At 38.5% G+C, this 20802-nt stretch overlaps 1 protein-coding gene and 1 pseudogene across 1 annotated transcript; both read left to right on the forward strand.

Moving 5' to 3' along the window:
- Window positions 1-509: 509 nt before the first annotated feature.
- Window positions 510-16559, forward strand: asph (aspartate beta-hydroxylase). The gene is made up of 8 exons (XM_048262339.1): window positions 510-703; window positions 1410-1568; window positions 1747-1791; window positions 4210-4278; window positions 12907-12978; window positions 14845-14901; window positions 15533-16001; window positions 16514-16559. The coding sequence occupies exons 1-8, from the start codon at window positions 658-660 to the stop codon at window positions 16557-16559; spliced, it is 963 nt and encodes a 320-aa protein (XP_048118296.1). The 5' UTR covers window positions 510-657.
- On the forward strand, window positions 5071-12268 carry LOC125296452 (annotated as a pseudogene).
- Window positions 16560-20802: the final 4243 nt, after the last annotated feature.

Below are 20802 nucleotides of genomic sequence, written 5' to 3' on the forward strand. Positions count from 1 at the left end.
ACTCTAAAATGTTGTTCTGTGTTAATTAATATCTCATTGTCAATAGTTATCTTCTGAATGATTGACAATGAGTTGGTTAGCCTACATTTCTACAAAAGGTTTTAAAATAGTTAAATTGTATATAAGCATTATTATGCAATTATCTAACTATTCTTAGAGTGAGGGTCTAGGCTAATTGTTAAAACATTGAATGATAAATCAATGTAAGAGCACAGCTTGGTTAAATTCTTCTCAGATAGACGTGCCTCTCATGTTCTTATCTGGTCTGTTTGGTGCATTGTTGAAACTACAGTGCAGATGCTCTTAGTTCTTTTGAAATTTAAATGTTGTATGCCCTCTCTGTAATGTGATTAAGACTAGTTTTAGACAAGTGTTACCCCCACCTTCATCTCCCATGCCAGCCTATCAGGAGCTAAGAACTTTGCTTTGGGCTTGGTCTGGCATTAGTGCTCATTGCATATGAGCGGCTGAATGTATTCTAGCCCGTCAAGTTGGCAGCTCTAAAAATAATCCATTGGTCAGCAAGGTTCCCGTATCAAGTTTGCCTGCTTTTACTGTGAACAAAAAGACTGGGGCAGCTGTTGTTGCACAGGGGTTTGGGGCAGTAACGATACCAGTAACTCTTTCCCCCCATTTCCTGTGCTTCTGACTGCAAGGATGGGTGAGCCGAAGGTTGAAGTGACTGAATTGATTGAGGATACAGGTAGATCAGTGTGAATGAGGTGCGGAGATGTATGTGACGTGTGTAAGGGTTGGAATGACTGAGGCTACAGTGGTCTATTGTTAGTGTCAGCATTGTTGGGAGAAAGTGTAGTTTAGATGACGATGTAAAGTCCAAAATCTTCAATGAAAGTTATTTTCATAATGACCCAAATAATTACAAGGTGGCTGTCGACTGTTGTAAAGTATTGTCAGGACCCAGGTTGTTAATTGGCAGGTAGCGTGCATGTGTGTCTGCACATAGGCTATGTATGGTGATGAGGACACAGACTCAAGTTAAAGGTTTGACCTAGAGATGACAATGGGCTCAACACCTGTTCATTTCATTCTAAGCCACTACCTCTGAGATACAAAGTATTTATGTCATAGTTTATGTAGAGTGTCAGCAGTACCAAGAATAGCTACACTCTTTAGCCTTTGTGTGTGCATGGTTGAAAAAGAGAGAGAGAGGGAGGGGTGGGGTGACTGACTGACCTTGCTTAGCTTCAGTTGTGTGTCTTGTCACAGCTTTGCATGGTTTCCATTTGGAAGTGCAACTAACTGAAGGATTCTGCAGATGAACATTGTATTTGACATGGTGATCACTCTTTGCTGGTGGTTTGCATGGAAGTTGTATGTTTTTGGGGACCCGTACCTTCTATTTTATGGTAGAAACTCATGTGATGTGCCAAAATTATGTTATTTACTAGGACCAGAGGCTAAGCAGCAGGCGAACAAGAATGGGAAGAAGTCAGATGGAGCGGGGGCTACCTCGTTCTTTACCTGGTTCATGGTGTTGGCTCTCCTTGGTGTCTGGACCTCAGTAGCAGTTGTCTACTTTGACCTGGTTGACTATCAAGGCGTCATTGGTAAGTTCTGCCCTCAATGTTAGACTTTGTGATCATTTGGGGATGACTATGTTTGAGCTCTTCAACATTGTATGTGTGATTTCCTATTCTGTGTAAAAATCAATCCAGCATACAACTGTTAATTTTCTCTGAATTGTATATGTTTTCTTGTAACCGTTGGTGTTAATTGTGCATGCAGCCAAGGCAAAGGACTTTCACCATAATCTTTCAGAGGTTTTAAAAGGTATGATGATGTTTGTCCAAACAGTCAAATCCATTATCACGATTCCCAAACCTTCATATCACCACTGTTTGTAAATAATGGAGTATTTCCTCTGGACCTTTTAATCTGTTTTGTCAGGGTTAGCTCATGTAAATTGTCACAATACATGGTATGGTATGCACCCATATGCTCTATGCCATTTTGTCTTGGGTGGTTAATGATTTCATACTGCACACTCCAAGCAGTGATGGGCAAAATGTAGTGAGCTAAGCTACAAGCTACTGTAAGCTACTTTTAAAGGAGAATTTCGACGATTTTTCATAGATCTCCGATTCCTGAGATCGGGAGTACTGTCGGTCCGTGGGAAAAAACCCCTGAAAACTCTTGCTGCAGCCAACAGTTAGAGCGTCCAGGCAGCTACAGTGTTACACTATGGAGGCATCTTCATGAGCCCCCATGTTCATGCCTCCAGAGTGTAGCGCTGTCGCTGCTTGGCTGCTTTACCAATTGTTTTTATTTGTTTTCGTACTGACAGTACTCTGTGACCACAAGAAACTGAGATCTATAAGAAAAATTGCAGAATTTCAGAATGTTTCTACATTTTGTAAGTAGCTTGTCCATCACTGGCTCCAAGCAGATTCAAGACAGTGCCTTACTACCTACCTCCACCCCCTTTGCCGATGTTCTCGATATTTGGCCAAGATGGTTGACGGCTACATGTGACCTGAAAACATTTCTGATCGAAATATATCTAGGTGACCACTAGTCTCTCCATTAACATTGAAATTGGTGACCCTAGTGTCATCAGATCAATTAAATCCATGCAGGTCCTGATTTAAGCACTCAGGCTGTTTTCCTCGCTATTAGGCTAACCATTCATGTTAACCAATGCGCTTGCTCGCTATTGCCTTTTGAAATAGAAGTGGTAATGAGACAGAGACTGAACTGATGATAGCTGGTTAGCATCATAATTAACATGTAGCATCTTAAGAGACACTTGGTGGAGCGTTAACTGTGTTGTAACGGCATCTTCTGTTATATTCGGCTCCTAACATCTTCACTCAGACACTGAATATCTTGTTTGCTAATAATAATAATTTTAACTCTCATAAATCTTTCTTTATCGTAACATGCTGGTTTACTAGTCGAAACACCCAACCGGGTCCGTGTAGACACTAATTACATTAATAATAGCGGCAGGTTCAAACACACCTGGCTCCACCAGAAACAAACAAGCCGTACGTGCAAAGTGCCCATTGGCATTCCTCTTCCTTTAACTACAATTTAATTATTTTTTTAGTTCTCACTCTTGTCAAAGCAAAGCCAACACGAAAGATGCACACAATTTCACACAGTTTATTATTGAGGACAGAATGAGTCAAATTGATAGGGCTATCTAAATAATGTGCTAATTTCAAGTGCAAAGTGAATGTGGAAAAAAAGTTACCTACAATTTAACTTGATGTCACCAACTCCTCAATGGGCCTATGTGTAGGATCTGAGTTGTCTTAAATGCACCGTTAAGATTGTGGCACTTTTCCATTGACTTCTGTTGTATCTAATACAGTGCCTCATGTGGCCCAAAGTGGAATTACAACAGAACTGGCACAGCGCTAGTTGATTTGCGTAGTGGATATCTGGTCAACACAGACCAGTCAAAATTGAAATTTTTCACATTCTGTTGCTATCTCTAGGTCATTTTCTGAATGTTATAAACTAATATTAAACTTAACATGAACTACATGTAGCACCTTCAAAGTGTCTGACGGCTAGCTAACAGTCACGCATCTGATGTTAATGGTGGGTGTTTTGCATTATGTCACTTCTGACACTAATTCATGTCTTTCATATCATTCTCCACATAGTTTCTCTTGTTTTCACATCATTGTAACGGCAAATTAGAGAATGATGGTTTTTTTCAGACATCTCAACATTTGTGTTGGCTTATTTTTTTTGTCTTGAAAACGAAAATGACAAGAAACAAGAAATCATATCAAAGAATTTTGCAGTCAATACGTGAAAAATAAATACATAAATAAATAGATATTAGGCTACATACTCTCCTAGCTCTTCTCTAACAAAAAATATTTCAAAATAGAAAAAATATGTGATGAGTCAGTAATATGGCTAGATGTGGGCTAGGCTAGTTGCTACATCAATTGTTCAGTCATTATGTGTCAAACAAATGTTATTTCCCCTTTGAACCCATTAAATAACCCAATCACACATCCATGTTCAAGATACTAATCCTTGTTTAAGTGTCCAAATGATAATTGTTATTTGGTAAGACAAGATTGTTGAGATGATGGTACCATTATATTGCCATTATGGTACCATTATATGTATACCCATCAAACATCTTCACATGTACAACAATTGAAGCTCACATGAAGTGTATAATGACGTGGAGACACTAAATTCATGTCCAATCACTTATAGGCAAACTTGTTTCCTATGATGCTGATGGTGATGGTGACTTTGATGTGGAGGACGCTAAAGTGCTGCTAGGCAAGTTGAATCAATGTGCAGATTTTCTTCTTTTATGTGATATACCTGGGCATGATTTTGCATGACTGATACTGAGTTTGGTTTACTTATGTACCCTGGCACTTTACCTCAATCTTGATTTCAAACAGTCTGTATGATTTGGTGCATGAGCATGACATTAAATGAATATTTGTCCAAATGCCATTCTGTTAGGACCAAGTGGATTCAATGCAACAATTGAACCGTCAACAACAACAAAAAAACATTAGGGTGCAGTTTAAAACAAGTGTTGGGATGTAATTTTGCTGTATTCAGAAATTCTAGAGATTTATAGAGAATTAGTCTTGTAGCTATAGTAATCATATTTCTTGTATATTGTGCACAGCATTATTACATCCAGGAGTATAGTACGATTTGAACCCAAAGGAATGTGTAGCAGTGCCTGGCATGTTCCCTTACTCCCTTGTCCTCGTAACTGGGCCTATTATCCTATTTAGGCATCAGTCATTTCCTTATTGCAACCTTACTTAAAAATGTCCACCCTATCTCTGTTCCTCTACTGTTTTCCCTTTTCTTTCTTTCTCTCTCTCTCTCTCTCTCTCTCTCTCTCTCTCTCTCTCTCTCTCTCTCTCTCTCTCTCTCTCTCTCTCTCTCTCTCTCTCTCTCTCTCTCTCTCTCTCTCTCTCTCTCTCTCTCATATTTCTCCTGCCCCTTTTCCTGTTTTTCCTCTGTGTGTGTATGTTTGCGTGTGTGTGCATAGGGCTGACCAAAGATGGCAGCAAAGAAAACTCAGACTCCCTCGAGGAGGTCTTCGATATTTTAGCCGAAGAAGGCTCTGATTGGTTTCAAGGCTTCTTCACCTTCCTTTATGATGTAATGAGTCCCTTTGAGACGCTAGAGGACGAGGAGGCTGAGGCGACGGTGGAGGATGTTGCTGGCACGTCACAGACCGAAGGGGTTCAGGGCCAAAAGACGTGTGTCATTTTAGGCCTTCAAAATCAGTAACGAAATTATTGATATTTCCTTTTTCAGGACAGCTTAAATTACAAGTGGCATCTTCAAGTAACAACAAATGGCATTTTCAGTAACAAAATGAACATATAAAGAGGAAAAGAATGTAGAATATGATTCCCGGAAGTGACGTAGGAAGACCAATGCAATTTCTACACAATGTGTGTAAAAATCATACCTTAGTTATTCTTTTGTCGTAAGACCAGTCAAGACAAGATGGGTTTTTATTGATTGATTTATCCATTTCCAAGTTCTATTTGGACAGTGGATTAAACTGACCAGCCCACCATATCACTCCTCACACCAAAGCACTTCAGAGAGAGAATGCTAGAGAAAGTATAAGATGATAGAAATGTGTTTTGGTCTCATTATGTGGAATCCTCTATATATTTGCTTTAAGTGTGATGTTTCATTTATCTCTGTGAAGTGTTGAGTCCGTATGGTTGTGTTTTTTTTTTTTTTTTTTTTTTTTTTTTTTTTTTTTAAATGAAGCCATACTCTAGTTTGGGGCCAGTTCAGAAAATAATACAAAAATGAACCGCAGATTGACAGCATCACTAAAGATGGAGTGTAGTTGAAAATGGTTTCTATCAATTTAATTCTATTTTTATCTATAAAATATTATAGTTACATTTTCAGGAAGAAGCCAGATTTAAGATCCTTTGTAGTTCTGCTCAGGTCATTGAGAGTGGGAAAAAAAGTTCTTTATCTGACTTCATTAAATGTACTGTGTAAAATATTGGCATTAATCCAGTCCAAAGAAATCCAATATAAAGTCTTCTCCCCTGAACCCCAGATCTCTGTAACGGCCAACAGCTGCTCTTAGTCACCTGCAATATATTAGATATAGATGGTGAATAATTCTCTTGTCTAAAACTGGTATGATATCGTTGTCCTCCATCAGATAAACCTGGGTTGTGATGCAAGATCTCTCATAGATGGAAAGAGTACTTGTTAAGGGGACGTTCATCTTTCCTTCCCTTTTTATCAGGACTAATGAGCATGTACAGATATTTTGCTCTTGGGCAGGTAATAGGACTTGGTACACAGTCCCCTTTTGTTTCAATGTACAGGGATGTTGACATATTTGTTCACACAGTAACTTAAGAGTGTTGGAACAATGTAAGCTTGTTCATTCAGTGCTTTAGTTTTATTTATTTATTTATTTATTTATTTATTTATTGTTTATTATTACATCTACTTTTTTATGAAAGGGAGAACTTGGTGAGGCTCCAACTTCACTGTTAAGCACTTTGGGTGCCTTAAAAAGTGCAGTATAAATGCAATGTATTATTGTTAATACCTAACCAGAATGTCCAAAATAAGGCTAAACCTTAAGACACTAGTCAACCATGATGGGTTAAGATGACGGGACGATTATTTAACAATAGCTAGCTAGAGTTGTGCTACGGTGTGCTGAATGGTTTTTGTCCTTCTTGCTAGTATGAGAGTTCGATCCTAGGTCAGTGCAAGGCTTAACCATGCAGCCAACAGGTTACAGTACAATTAGCCTATGTGCAGTTAACAAACATTAAGAAACAAAGACCATCTGTCTTCTAAATGTGATGCTTACTTGCAAATGACTAACCTAGGCTTTAAGTAAACCATTTTTGTTGCTGCTGCATTTCATAGACTGATATTGTTGATCTGCAATAAACCTAGCTGGCCTAGAATTTACCCTGGAATATTATTTCGAGACAGTTTATCTCTTGATTTGTGAGTACTTTAATCTAATGAATTTAAGGTTATACTTATATGCCCGCTACATTTTAGTCATGGTGGCCCACTCCAATTTTACAACCGTCAGAGGTGGCGACAACCAATCTGACTGAGTGCTGCCTATGAAATTCACTCTTAAGTTGCATAGATGCAACTTTCCCAAACCTTTTTTGCTAATATGTAAGACAGAACTTTGCTTCACTGACATGTAGCTGTACCTTAAAGGCCTCTTTGTCAATTACATCATTAATGTAAAGAGGTATTGCTTACTTAAAGGCATAGTTTGCTAATCTGGCAAAGGGTTGTCTGTATTTGAGCTCAACACCCAACAAAATTACAACAATTCCTTCCGTGCTCCTGAAGTGTTGTGTTTGCTGGAGCCATGTTGTTTCCCGTTTGTAGATCCAGGACTGTGCAGAAACCCTTTTGTCTGTGTATTGAGCTCACATACAGACTGAACAGCTAGGACTGAGACTTTTTTTCTGCTATTGGAAACTCGGACTGTAGCTTCTTGCCTCTCCAGATAGAGGAACTCTTGAGAAATAAAGTTAGGTATTGGCTACAAGTAATTTCCCTATAAGATGGAGATTGAACTGTTGCTGTCAACTATTATATGTGATGAAACAACATTTTAATATAATGAAGACTTTTATATCTGACCCTTTTCCAAGTTCAGAATTCTGAAATATGCACTAAAGGTAGTCCAGATGCTGGGTCAAAGATTCACAAACCAGAACGTAGTTAATGGCTGTGTGTTAGTCTTTGCTATGTTTACATGTTTAGCCATTCTTTGCATTTATATTGATAACTTGTTTATTTATTACAATGATAATCAATGAGTAGAGTAGGATGGACAGCCTTATTTTTTGCCGTTCAAAATAACTGTTTCAAAACCAGGTCTATTAAAGAAACATGACATTTTGAGAAGTTATAGCTTATTCGCCATCCACTAGATAAGATGATGCATACCCTATTTGTCTTTGTGCATGCAGTAACTCCTCCTCTGCCTCCATTGATTCACACAAACACAGGCATTTGTGAATATTTGTGGACAGTTACAGGTATACCAATGATTTAGGGCCCTATGATTTGCGCAATGCGGAATCACGGAATCTACACATCAAAACGGAATTCTCTTATGAACACGGTATTGTACGGAATTTGCAGATATTCTGTTGACACATTAAATAAACGGGCGTTTTTTCTACTTGCTTTACTTTTATTTCAGTTTACTTTAAAACAAAAAGCATATAAGGTCTCTGCTTAAACCGTGACCGGGACATTAGTTAAACGCGTTCCGCAGCCTAGTAATTAGATCTCAAATATTCACGTGCGTTGAGTTTGTTGATTGGTGCGTGACAAAGAAAAATAAGCGATCCCGACAACGGTGGCAAAAGACTAAACGGCTTGATTGCTAGATAATGGGGCTAAACAATACCAATGACTACTATGAGTCTGAAAACAACTAGTTTGCAAGTTAGCAACACATTATTGACCTGACTCGCAAATACACATGTATAGTGACCATAGAAATCAAAAGGGCAACTTAACAAAGCTAAATCCACTGCGGGCAAATACCTCCAGCAAAGACCATTACAAAATCAGTAGATGCAAGACGTGAGTTTGTGGAAGATTGTTGAAATGTGTGCAGAAGATGACCACTATGTCAGTTTCTTGAAACCTTGCAAGCAGTCCCATTCCCAGACACGATTGTCAGCAACCTCAAGCAGACGCACACACCCACCATTCAAAAAGTGCTGCAAAAGATTCTCACCGACAAGAGAGCGCAACAACAAGCACCTTACCATCATGTAGCCATCCTTCAGTGGAGATGTGTGCTAACGATGGTAGGCTAAATGCTCTAGAAAGCAACACATATTTAAAATGAAACAAGAATCTACAAAAATGTAGGCTACATTTAAGTAGTGGGACATTCTGAGTTACAAAGTGCCCTTTTATTGAGATCTAAACTTGCAGCCTAGTTATGGCCATTTAGTTGAAGTTATGAAGGCCCTAGGCCCTAACTGTTTGTTTTTTGCGCAGAAATGTTGAATGTTTGGCTAAATGTTGGAGAATTTTGAATGATTGGCTTTGCTGAATATTTAAAAGGCTGAATTGTGTCAGTCATTGAGTGAAGGCGAGAAAAAAAAAAAAAGAAATCTGAAAAAACGGAATTTGGAAAATAATAAAACGGATTTCATAGGGCCCTACTGTTGGAGGTGCAAACAAAAGCTGAATGAATGAAAAAAATGAATGGGGGTCTATGGAGCTAGATGGCTAAATTTATCTCTCACTTGATTGTCGTTGAAAAATCGCAGATTTTATTGTAGTTTCTGCAAGTTCAATACGGATTATAGGTCGAAAGTTTAATGAATGAGTACTTATGTCCTTTTGATTTCTTACAGATTGGGTTGTTGTTGCCCTTAACACACTAGCATTCTGCTAATGAATGACACCACTGACATTTTTGAAAGGCTTTTTAGAACAAATAAGTGTCTTTAAAAAATATAATACTCAGCAGTGAGTATTTTCTTTGCCTCCCCTTTCGAATGCAACACTCAAATTACTAGACAAAAACTTTTCTTAAGAAAAGTGGATTTTAAGGGGTACAGCTCCATAGACCTCCAATCATTCTGCACTCCCCTGTGAGCACCACCACATGGAACCAGAGTGAAACGGCAACCAGTTCAGAAACCGGAATTTTACAGAGAGTGAAAGTTCTCCCCTTATTAGACATTCTCTGAAGCAAGGTTCACATTGCATATGCAAACGGCAGCACTGCACTATGAAACACATTACTGCTGCACCAAGCAAAACGTAGTTAGTGCAAGCAGCATTTTGCCACAGTTCAGCCATGTTGAATTTTGACAGCGATGCTGTAAATCATATGGTATTTTGCGCTGAGCCCGGCGGCAAGCACAACAAAACTCCTCAGGACATTACCTTAACCAAGAGCAACCTAGCAGTGAGTGAGTCCTCTTGATGCCAGTCATTATGTGCTATGAGGTTGATGTCGTGAAGTACACACACGGTTCTGCCCAAAATAGATGTCCGATAAGTGTCCAAAGTGCGTTGCAATATGGCTGCCGAGTGGAGGGACTTGCCTAAAAGGACTTTGGTATGATGCACCCACCGTAGTTCATTGAGGTGGACAGTAGCTGTGCTTTGCCTGAATGGGAATATAGGTCCAAGTATGTATATGCTTAGAAAATCGCTGGGTCTCATTTTATATTAGTATTTGTACACATTGTAACTATACCATCACAACATGTATAGGAAAATTGAGTTCTTTTGTCACTTTGGGGAGCTATAGGCTGCTATTTTTTTTTTTTTTTTTTTTTTTTTTTTTTTTAAGCTAGCCAGACGATGGGTGTGTCCAACTGAGTTACTGCACGCACAGACACGAGAAGGGTATAATCTTATCCAACTCTAGGTGGAGACTGCGAATAAGCCATTTCCTGTAATGTTGATATGTTCCTTTAAGCATATAGTATAACTTGTCAAAGCTGATATTTACTCCATGTTTGTTTTAACATAAACATGTTTGTTTTAAGCCATGTATGTATTATAGTTGTAATGTAGTGGTCGGAGTTCTCAAAACTGTCAAACAACTATCTTTTCACTATTAGATGAACCAGGAGACCTAGCCAAGAAACAAGGCAAACGAGGTACTTGTCCTGGATACACTGAAAGTAGTTTTCAGTACTTTTTGTGCCTTGCTACTTTGAAGGTTGAGCTTGCCTAACTAAGATTGGTTCCAGTTGGTGTACACTAGCTGCATGTAGGGTTTGCTTGTTTTTGCATCTCTTGATGGGTTTCTCAGTGTGTGGATATAGTTTTCTGTGTCTTAACAATATTTTAATCGACAATTCAGTTTTATTTGAAGTTTCATACCATGGCAAATGTTTATTTGCTGGTATTGCCTGTCTATTATGTCATTAACTTCCAACAAAAGTAAAAAACCTTTAACTTTGGTAACTTATTAGCTATAGTCACTAAGTTGCAACCTGTCAGGTAGTGTGACCTTTTGTGAAATGGGTATTTCAGATATACATAGAGTATAAAGTTATGGAGAATTTGCTAAAGAATGAATTGTTTGTTTCTAGCTTATTATATGGAAGTTAGGTTAGTCCCAAGCGGTCACTCATATGAAGTGACCAGTCATTGTAAATAAAGGTCTTTGATGTTAATGATGTTAAAGTTTTCCATCAAGCGGGTGTTGTTGGTAGCTCACTATATTTCAGCTCTAGTTTATTTTCAGTTTTGGGGCTAGATTTGGAGTAAACACTAGCCTGTACAATGTTATCACAATGTCCTAGGCAATCAGGAAGCATAGGAAATCTGAAAAGATGCACTGTGTGATTGCATTTCTTGCCGTACATAATGGGCATATTGTGGTTGACTAAAATTTAAATGACGTTGAGTGAGTTGTTGGTGTATTGTAAATCTCAACACTTTTGGTGTCCTTGGTTCTTGCACCCCCCCCCCAGACCACTCTATGGCCAAAGACGTGGGAGCAAGATTGAGAGAAGCTCTGAAAATGCAGCTGTCCATCATCCATGAGCGTATAGAGGCCAAAAAGATAGCCAAGATGGCACTTGCTGAGGTTAGAAACATCCTAGCCAAGGAGGAGGAGGAGAAGTTAATGGACCAGAAGAGAGAGGAGACACGGGCTAAGGCTTGGGAAAGAGTGGAGGCCCGTTTAAAAGAGGAGGATATGAGCGTGAGAGGGAAATGGAAAAAGCCAAGGAGAGGGCAAAGAAGGAAAGGAATGACCTGACCGAGAGGGAAGAGGTGAGAAAGCAAAACAAAGAAGAGGATGAGTGGGGAGAGAACCTAGAGAGGGAGAATAAAGTCTCTATGTCAAAGGTGGCAAGTAAGGGGCATTCAAAGTCCAAAAAAAAGTCAAGCAAGTCCTCGGTTTAGGAGAAGATGTGAGTTCCTGATGAATCTGCGCTGTGATGAGGACCTGTAGCTGGAGCTGCTCATCGTGTTGATGTAAAAATATCTTGAAATGAATGAGGAAATCACTCTTAAAGGAATGTGCCTATGTCTGTCAACATAAGGAAAATTTGACACCGTTTGCAGAGCATCAAATGATTAGCAATTTTCCTTGTAGTTAATGTTTTTGTGGCAATCTTTCAGGATAAGACATGAACACAAAATATAGTATTTCATCTTCTCTCCTGTGTTTACTATATATTTGTCTCACTTAATTACATCAACTACTATTTAAGGATAAAAATTCTGTCGATTGTTAATAAACCTGATGAATCTGAAATTGCAGCCCTTTTTTGTGGATTTGAAAAACACGGTCATACTTATTAGCAAAGTTACATTGTGGCTTTCAACAACAGAAACCTAGCTGTGAATCTGATTTGAAGTATGTGTGTGAGTACGTGTGTATGCCTGAAACCTGAATTTCCTATCACCTATCCTTTCCCTCACATCTACACATTTAAGGCACAGCTTTACAATATAGCTCTAGAACAAAAAGTAAATTAAGTCTGTCTTAGTGGTCAAAGGTTGAAAATAAGGTTGGACTTATATTATTCATTAAAGTTGTAGTTTGCAAAACTGTGTCTTTATAATATTAATGTGTTGGGTATTGCAATGTAAGATTGATTAATTTTCTAATTTATTTAAGATTTTTTTTTTGTGGGATGGGGGAGGCAATAAACCTGCCTTTTTGCATTGTTGGAAATAAGTAATCTAAAAATAGTCATGTTTCATTTCCATATCAAGCAGAATTTCTTGTCATATAAGTTGTTGATATGTAATAATAACAATGTATAACAATGTTTTGTACCGATTTCACCTATTTTTAAAATGGGGAAAATTGAATATTGCCTTACACTTTTAAACCTATAATATGTAAATAACATTACTAAAATTCACACCCACCTATGCAACACTTAGGACTGAAAGATAAGGTTACTGCTGTGGAGGAGCCAGCTAAAGAAGAAGCACAAGCAGCACCTGTGGAGCAAGGTATGTCGCTCAAATTGTAAGATGGTACATCATAATTTTAAAACCAGGTTATTTTATGGACATAATACATCCACAAATCCAATAAATGTGTCATGAAATAAAACTAAACCCAATTATCATATCTTGTTGGTTGATGGTAAAAGTTATGGATGTGGAAAGATGCAAATGCTGAGGGAGCATATCACGCTAAAGTGTCCACAAAAACCTTAAGGAAATATAGTGTAACTAGAATAATGCCAGTTTAAAGAATAAGTGAATACATTTTGTCCCCAAATTGTGGAGGTGGCAGATTGTTCATGTTAAAAGTTCTGACTTGAGTTGATGCTCTTCCATGAGAAGCTATCCAAACAGTAGCTGTTGATCTGTATTAGGCACACTACAGTACAGTACACTACTTAAGATACACAGATTGCCAGACGTGACACCCATATGCACTGTTTTATCGTACAGGAAAACAGATTTGGTGTCCATTTGCAGCTGTACTCATACGTTTACTTACCGTGGCTGAATTTGTAAAATGTACTGTTTTAAGAAAACTGGAGTGATCAGGCAAAATGCGTAACTTTTTTATTTAAATGGGATTCAAATTAAACCATAAGGGATCACAGAATAAACATGATCACAATTAGGAACTGCTAGTGAAGAGTGCATATCTACGGCTTTTGTTTACTGTTAATAAGCGACATCTTGGAAATTCAAACTTGGTGGTACTGAGGGTTTAAACGAGCTGACAAGTACAAGTATTCAGGATGCGTTCCATTTGCAACTACCTGCTCATAACTGGAGAAAACGATTTAAGAGTACAAATAGAATGCACCAGGAATACAAGCATGTCAGGAGGGAAACTTGACCTTGAGAGCCAGGGTGTAGGCCTATGTAAACTTTTGATCAGGGTCATTTGGGTGATTTCAGTTATCATTGTTTTAAAAAGAGCACACACACTCATTATGATGATGGATTCACCTGGCCACTACCCCTAAATTAAAGTAAGTTTTTCTGCATGTCCAGTCATATTTTCCAAAAGCTTTCCAAAATAATTTCATAAATTCTGCCAGGGTATATGAACTTATGTATTCTCAACACTGCAGCCATTTCCATTTTGGGACAACTTGGTGAAAACAAAAGAATGGACAACTGAAGTGAATTGAAAGATGACATCAAATATTCGTTCTGTTCATTTTTCTATGAGCCAGCTGGTAGTTTGTAGGGGCACTCACTCAATCCAGCTGTCGTCAACTTCAGACAGTAACACTGTTGCCTTTCCATCTAGCTCATCAGAGTAGTTCAATAAATTTCAGTGAACAAATACAACTGCATCTGGTTTCACCAAGTGCAGCCCATAGACGGCAGTTTGTCAAAAGAAAATTACATGACGTGGCAATGTCAAGAAAAGCATTCATTCTGCAGTCGCCTGTTCCAGAAGTCTGCAAGCACAAATATCTTGAATGCTGCAAATGCTTCTATTGCATGGTCTTCTGTCCACTGGCTTTTGTCCTTGGGCTGCTGATTGCAACATGTTATACTCAGCAAAGTAGAACTTGCGCTTATCTAGTTTATTATTAACTATGTACATGAAGATTGTGTGTTCAATGTGTTCACCTGTCATGTAGAATCATTTTCCCTGTATCTAAGGCTTTAAACATGAGTGTGCGCCGCAACTACGAAGCTGATAAAATTAATTCATGCTTGCACAGCATTTGGTATGTTGCAAGTCTAGTTTATCACAACTATCTGACAAACTGGTCCTGTGGTGAAACAAATGACGTCTCTTTCCCCCTGCCCCTTTTGGGTTAACTGTGTAACAATTCTTTCTTTGTGTTTTATTCTAATAGTACTTATAAATAATAACATTATTCTTACCAATAGTGCCTGAGCCAGAACCTGTTGAGGAGACACAGCCCACAGAAGAGGAGGCAGTTCCAGGTGAGTGTAAAATGGGAGGTTTGTTAGTTTAGAAGAGCGGGCTTAATGACACTTTTTTTTTTTTTTTTTTTTTTTTTTTTTTTTTTTTTGAGCTTATTTTATTTATTTTAATTGCGTGCTGTTTGGCATAGCTGCCTAAATGAAAGCTGTATCTCATGGGGAAAACTCTGTTATGATCTTAAAGTGAAATAGACAAAATCATAGTTGCTGATTGTTTTTCTGTGTATTTTCTACATTTACTTATTCTGCTGGTTGTAATACTAAAACCAACCTCTGGACTAGTAGAGTTCCACTTAATGTGTACTCACCACACTTATTCCAGTGGTAGGGGAGAAGTGTAATGGAATGTCAAATGGTTGAAGAGGACTTATTTCTAAAAGAACCTGGAACACTTCCAAAATTCATTCAAGTTTCTCAGTAATATACACATTTAATTGTATTAATCTAAACTACTACACATTTTACTTCTGAAAATACTCTAAATTGTTGTACAATTTCATGCAGTGAATGAAGAATAGTTGTGGGTCTTTAAGTTCCTTAAACTGTGGTTCCAAATGTTTGCACATTCAAATTGCATGTAATATTGTGACATGCAATATTGTGACTTGAATGTTTTAATGACTAATTGTAGAGCCAGGGCCATTAGAGGAGCCTGAACCAGAGGTGGTGGAACCTGAACAAGTGGATGTGCAGCCGCCAGAAGTTGTAGAAGATGAGCCTGAGGTTCTAGAAGAGGAGCAAGAGATTATTGAAGAGGAGGTAGAGGTTCCAGAGGAAGAACCTGTAGTCCTGGAGGAGGAACCAGAGCTTACAGAGGAGCCTGAAGCAGAGGCTGTGGAGGCGGCTCCAGTGGAGTTGGAAGTAGAAGCTGCTCCTGAGGTAGTGGCGGAGGAGGCAACTGAAGAGTCCGCTCCAGTTGAAGAGGCTGATGCTGTTGAGGAGCCAGTGGAAGAACCGGTTGAAGAGGCAGAATCCACTGATGAAGCTGTTGAAGAACCAGAGGAGGAGGCCGCGCCTGTGGAGGAGAAGGCCGCGCCGGTAGAGGAGGAGGAGGCCGCGCCGGTAGAGGAGGAGGAGGCCGCGCCGGTAGAGGAGGAGGAGGCCGCTACTGGGAGGGGAGGGGAGGAGGAGGAGGCCCGGTAGAGGGAGGAGGAGGCCTCGCCGGTAGAGGAGGAGGAGGCCGCGCCGGTAGAGGAGGAGGAGGCCGCGCCGGTAGAGGAGGAGGAGGCCGCGCCGGTAGAGGAGGAGGAGGAGGCCGCGCCGGTAGAGGAGGAGGCCGCGCCCGTGGAGGAGGAGGCCGCGCCCGTGGAGGAGGAAGTTGCACCAGCAGAGGAGGAGGCAGTAACAGATCAAGCTGTTGAGCAAGCTGAACCAGTTGAAGCTATTGAGAAGGACGCACCTATAGAAGATGCCATAGAATTGCCCACAGATGAAGAGTCTGTTGGTGAAGAGTTTTCTGAAGAAGAGGCAGAGGCCGACCAAACAGGTTAGTTCAACTAATTTGTTTTGAAATGTAAATGTCTACTGTAGCATATGGATGTAGCATAACACAGAACATTGTCTTAAGAATAAGGAGGATAGTCTTGCAAATGACTATCTCTGTTCTTTTCAGAGGACACAGCAGAAGATCTGGCTCAAGAGGAGGCCTTTGTGCCTGATTCTGAACTTACAGAGGAAGCGGGTTAGCATATTCATATTTACTCACATGCATGTGTACACACGCACACAGGATGCTGTAAGTGCTATGGGAAGCCCTTTTAGCAGTTCCCTTTATAGCAACTACAATTAGTTGAACTAGTGAGAGCCCAAATTGTCACTTGTCTCTACTCAAACTAGTCACACGCTAGGTTAAGTCTAAGTTAAGTAATAGAGATGCACCGATATGGAATTTTAGGGCCGATAACGTTAACCGATATTTATCGGTCTGTTATGGCAGAGGGAAATTATGGTGTTACAGCAGCAATTAATAATATAAACATATATCACACATATACATACATACATACATACATACATACATACATACATACATACATACATACAAGTTAAAAAATAAATACAATTGGATATAGTCTCTGTTAAAGAGGTTGTAAACTGCAGTGTCTCTCAGCATAAGATTTTTCTCTCACGGCACAAAGGGGAGTTGTTGTAAATAGTTATGGCAGTGGGCAGCAATGATTTTCTATAACGGTCCTTGTTCCAGCGAAGTAAGTTGTAATTTTCCCAGGCTGATTTTGTTTCCAACCAAACTAAACACATAGGTTTGCCTTTGAAATATGTGAAAAAATGATCTGTTAACTATATTGCCTAAATGGTATGATTCTCTTTCTTTATAAACCGCCCATAGTTCTCTGTCTCTCTTCCTCGCTGGCTGTAGTGAGTGAAGCAAGCGCGAGCCCACTGCACTTTTACATAGGAAGCACCCTCTATCTGTGAATCATATCACTACAATAAGGATCTATTTCAGATGTGGTGAAACCAATATTTTAATATTTGATCATTAATCCGCGGGCCGCACTGCGCGAAGAAGAGGGCCGCATGCGGCCTGCGGGCCACCAGTTTCCAATCCCTGCTTTAGTAAATACAGTGAGCATTTCATTGTGCGTGGTCTGTAAAAGAGAATATTGTAGGCAATATCTGATTTATTTTTGAATGTAGTTGATATGACTTTGATTGTTTGATATTGTAGAGGAGGAGATGGCAGATGAGCCCCAAGAAGAAGTATTGGGTGAGTAGATGAGGAACCACAGAAATCTGAAGTCTGTACATTCCATTTAGATCCATTGCTGGATGAAATGTGTTATAGGAACTGTGCAGGTCTCAATAAAAAAAAAAAAAAAAATGTTTTTACAATTCTTTAACACTAAGCTGATAAATGTTTCTGATCTTTACTAAAGGTATTCTTTGTCCATTGGAACTTGATACTAAATTGACTGTGTCTAAGTGTGTGTACTGTGTACTGTAAACAGTAGTGGAGTTTTAAAATGATGTTCCCTCCATAGAAGAGTTTCAGCCAGAGGAACAGCTTCAAGATGAGCCCTCAGGTACAGTATTACCAATTGAATTGTTGCATGGAGATGTTTGATCTGTACTGTGTGGGATCGATTGTATTATTTGCCATGATTTTGTAATATTTTTTGTCATGTATGGCATGTACAGTGCATACGGAAAGTATTTATCTGCATTTTGTTATGTTTCAGACTCATCTTAAAATGAAACTTTTTATTTATTTATTTTTTATTTTTTTTTTAATTTTTTTCTTCTCTGCAATCTACACACAATACTCCAACACTCCACAACAAAAACAGGTGTTTGGAGTATTTCAGTCTTTTATTTTTTATACATTTACAAAACGCTCAAATTACATAAGTATTCAGACCCTTTGTTATGACGCTTGTAATTGAGCTCTGGTGCATCCTACTTCAATCAAGTTGTAGAAGCATCTCAAGGGCCATTGATGGGAGTCTACCTGTGCCTATTCACTGGACATTATTAGGAGAGGCACACTTCTCTTTATATAAGTAAATAGAAGACTGAAATATTCCATTCACATGATACTCCAAACACCTGTTTTTTGGAGTGTTGGAGTATTGTGTGAAGATTGATGAGAAAAAAATTAATTGAATCCATTTTGTCTGAAGCATAACAAAATGAGGAAAAAGTGAAGCGCTGTGAATAATTTTTATATGCACTTGTATGCTTGGAAATGTGTAAATGAAGATCATTTCAGTTGAGTATTTTACACTACATGTGATCAGCTTTCCTTAAAACTCTTCCTTGGCCTGTTTCCAAAGATTTATATAACCATAGCTTACAGACTTTTGATGAGCATTACCACAGCAGATAAGTTAACTAGAAAAGCATTTCCTGAAGGAAATACAGTGCATGAAAATGCAAAAATATGATGTAAAATATCATACAGAGTAAAAACAAACTATATTGGTTGCTAGGTAGATGAGGTTTAATATAGTTGGAATGACTGAACAGTTAAATAAGTGGATAGTTTAAATGGTTAAATTATTTAGGTAGATAGTTGACGATAACTGACACTTGGAATGGCTCTAATGTTTGCTAGCAGTTATGCTAACTATGTTAACAAAGATAATAATGTTAACCAAGTATGCTAACTAGCATGCTAACAATGTTAAAATTCTAAGTATGCTAACCATGTGACTTAGCTAACTTAGCTAATCATTTTTAGCAGTTTTGTTAAAAATGCTAATTAGCATGCTAGCATGTTAACTTTGCTAACCATGTGACTTAGCTAACTTAGCTAATCATTATAAGTAGTTTTGCTAAAAATGCTAACTAGCATGGAGTCATAGTTGATGACAAGTAACAGTTACAATGGCTGAACAGTTAAAAAGTTCAGTAGTTTAAAGCGTTAAATTGTTTAACAGTGAAATATTGTAGTGAGGACTTTTATTTTGAAACAGTTTTTGGCAGAGGAAGCAGTTGAACAGGATGTGTAGTCTTAATAGGGCCAGTTTGTATGCTTAAAGCCTGAGACTGGCAGTTGGTCCAGGTGGCCCGAACACCTGCCATAGGATTCTAATTGCTTAACGGCTCTATTGTGATGTCATCAGCCCATGTTAAGTCTATGGGGAAATTTTGACTAGTTTTTAATTAATAGTTTAAAAAGTATAAAAGTTACAAAGTTGAAAAATACAAAGCCCACATGTCCTAAGTAAGACCTACGTAACATAGTTTGAATGAAGTTTCTAATTACACGGTTTAAGCTGCATTAACTGCGTTAGAAGAAGAAGAATAAGAAGAAGAAGAAGAAGAAGAAGAAGAAGAAAAAAGCCTTGGAATAACAGTACAGTGCATTTTCATGCACTGTAATTAGCAACCATTGTTAATTCAGGGAAGATTGACTGAGCATTGAACTATTTGAGAGCAAGGTCTTTACGTGTATTAACTGTATGTTATTTGCACACCTATGAAATGGCTCCAATTTTTTTAGCCACATCACACTTGTATATTCATTCGCCAAACTCATTGTGAAGTTTAAATTAACGGTCACGTTGCGTCCAAACTGTAAAATACAGATGTTAAGAACATAGCAACATTGTAGCATATGAAGGAGGTGGCTTTTAGCTAAGTTGCATGGCAGTAGGCCAAGTAAAATAGCAATGTTTCAAAGCTAAGGTTCATCAGAATCCTGGGATAGGCGCTTGACAACGGGAGAGATGGAACTAACGACTGGCCTTTGGCCAGCAAACATCCATTTAGAACAGTTTGTCCTGCAAGTTGATATGTGGCGGAAAGAAGTAGTTCTACAAACAAGACAGTTTTAGCTATTAAAACGTTTACATTATAACAGGAAATTAACACAACGCAAGTGCCAACAGTGTAATAAGTGGGATAATGGAGTCCGGCGTTCGGTTCACAGAAATAAATGCACTTACGAGGTGTAATTAAGCGCCCCTCCACTATGCGTCAGGGAGTTTTACAACCTCGAACGTGCATTTATTTCTGTGAACCGAACGCAGTGTCGTCCATTACCCCTGGCATAACATACAACAACCAACATGTATATGATATAAAAGCCAAATAAAATGTAAAAAAAAATAAAACAAAAATGTAAAGTAAAGTAGAAAGGTAACTTGCCTAGTAGTGTTTTTCCCTTCTGTCATAGGGAGAAGGCCATCCTACACTCTGGTAAAGTTTACAGGAATGTGTTCTAAAACCATCCCCAATAATAAAGCTTGGAGAACTGTGGTAAACTGTGTTGAGTGATTTTAGTGTGGAAGGGTCTGTATGCGTATTTATTTTTTTATGAAAATTAAATTACTTTTAAAAAAGGTAATTTAATGTAAAAAAAATTTTTTTTAAATTTCGGCAAACAGGCATTTGGCTAGAAAAAAAAATAAGTTGGCCATCAGATGTACAGAAAAT

This window comes from Alosa alosa, chromosome 1 (genome assembly GCF_017589495.1).
Source record: "Alosa alosa isolate M-15738 ecotype Scorff River chromosome 1, AALO_Geno_1.1, whole genome shotgun sequence".
Lineage (NCBI taxonomy): Eukaryota > Metazoa > Chordata > Actinopteri > Clupeiformes > Clupeidae > Alosa > Alosa alosa.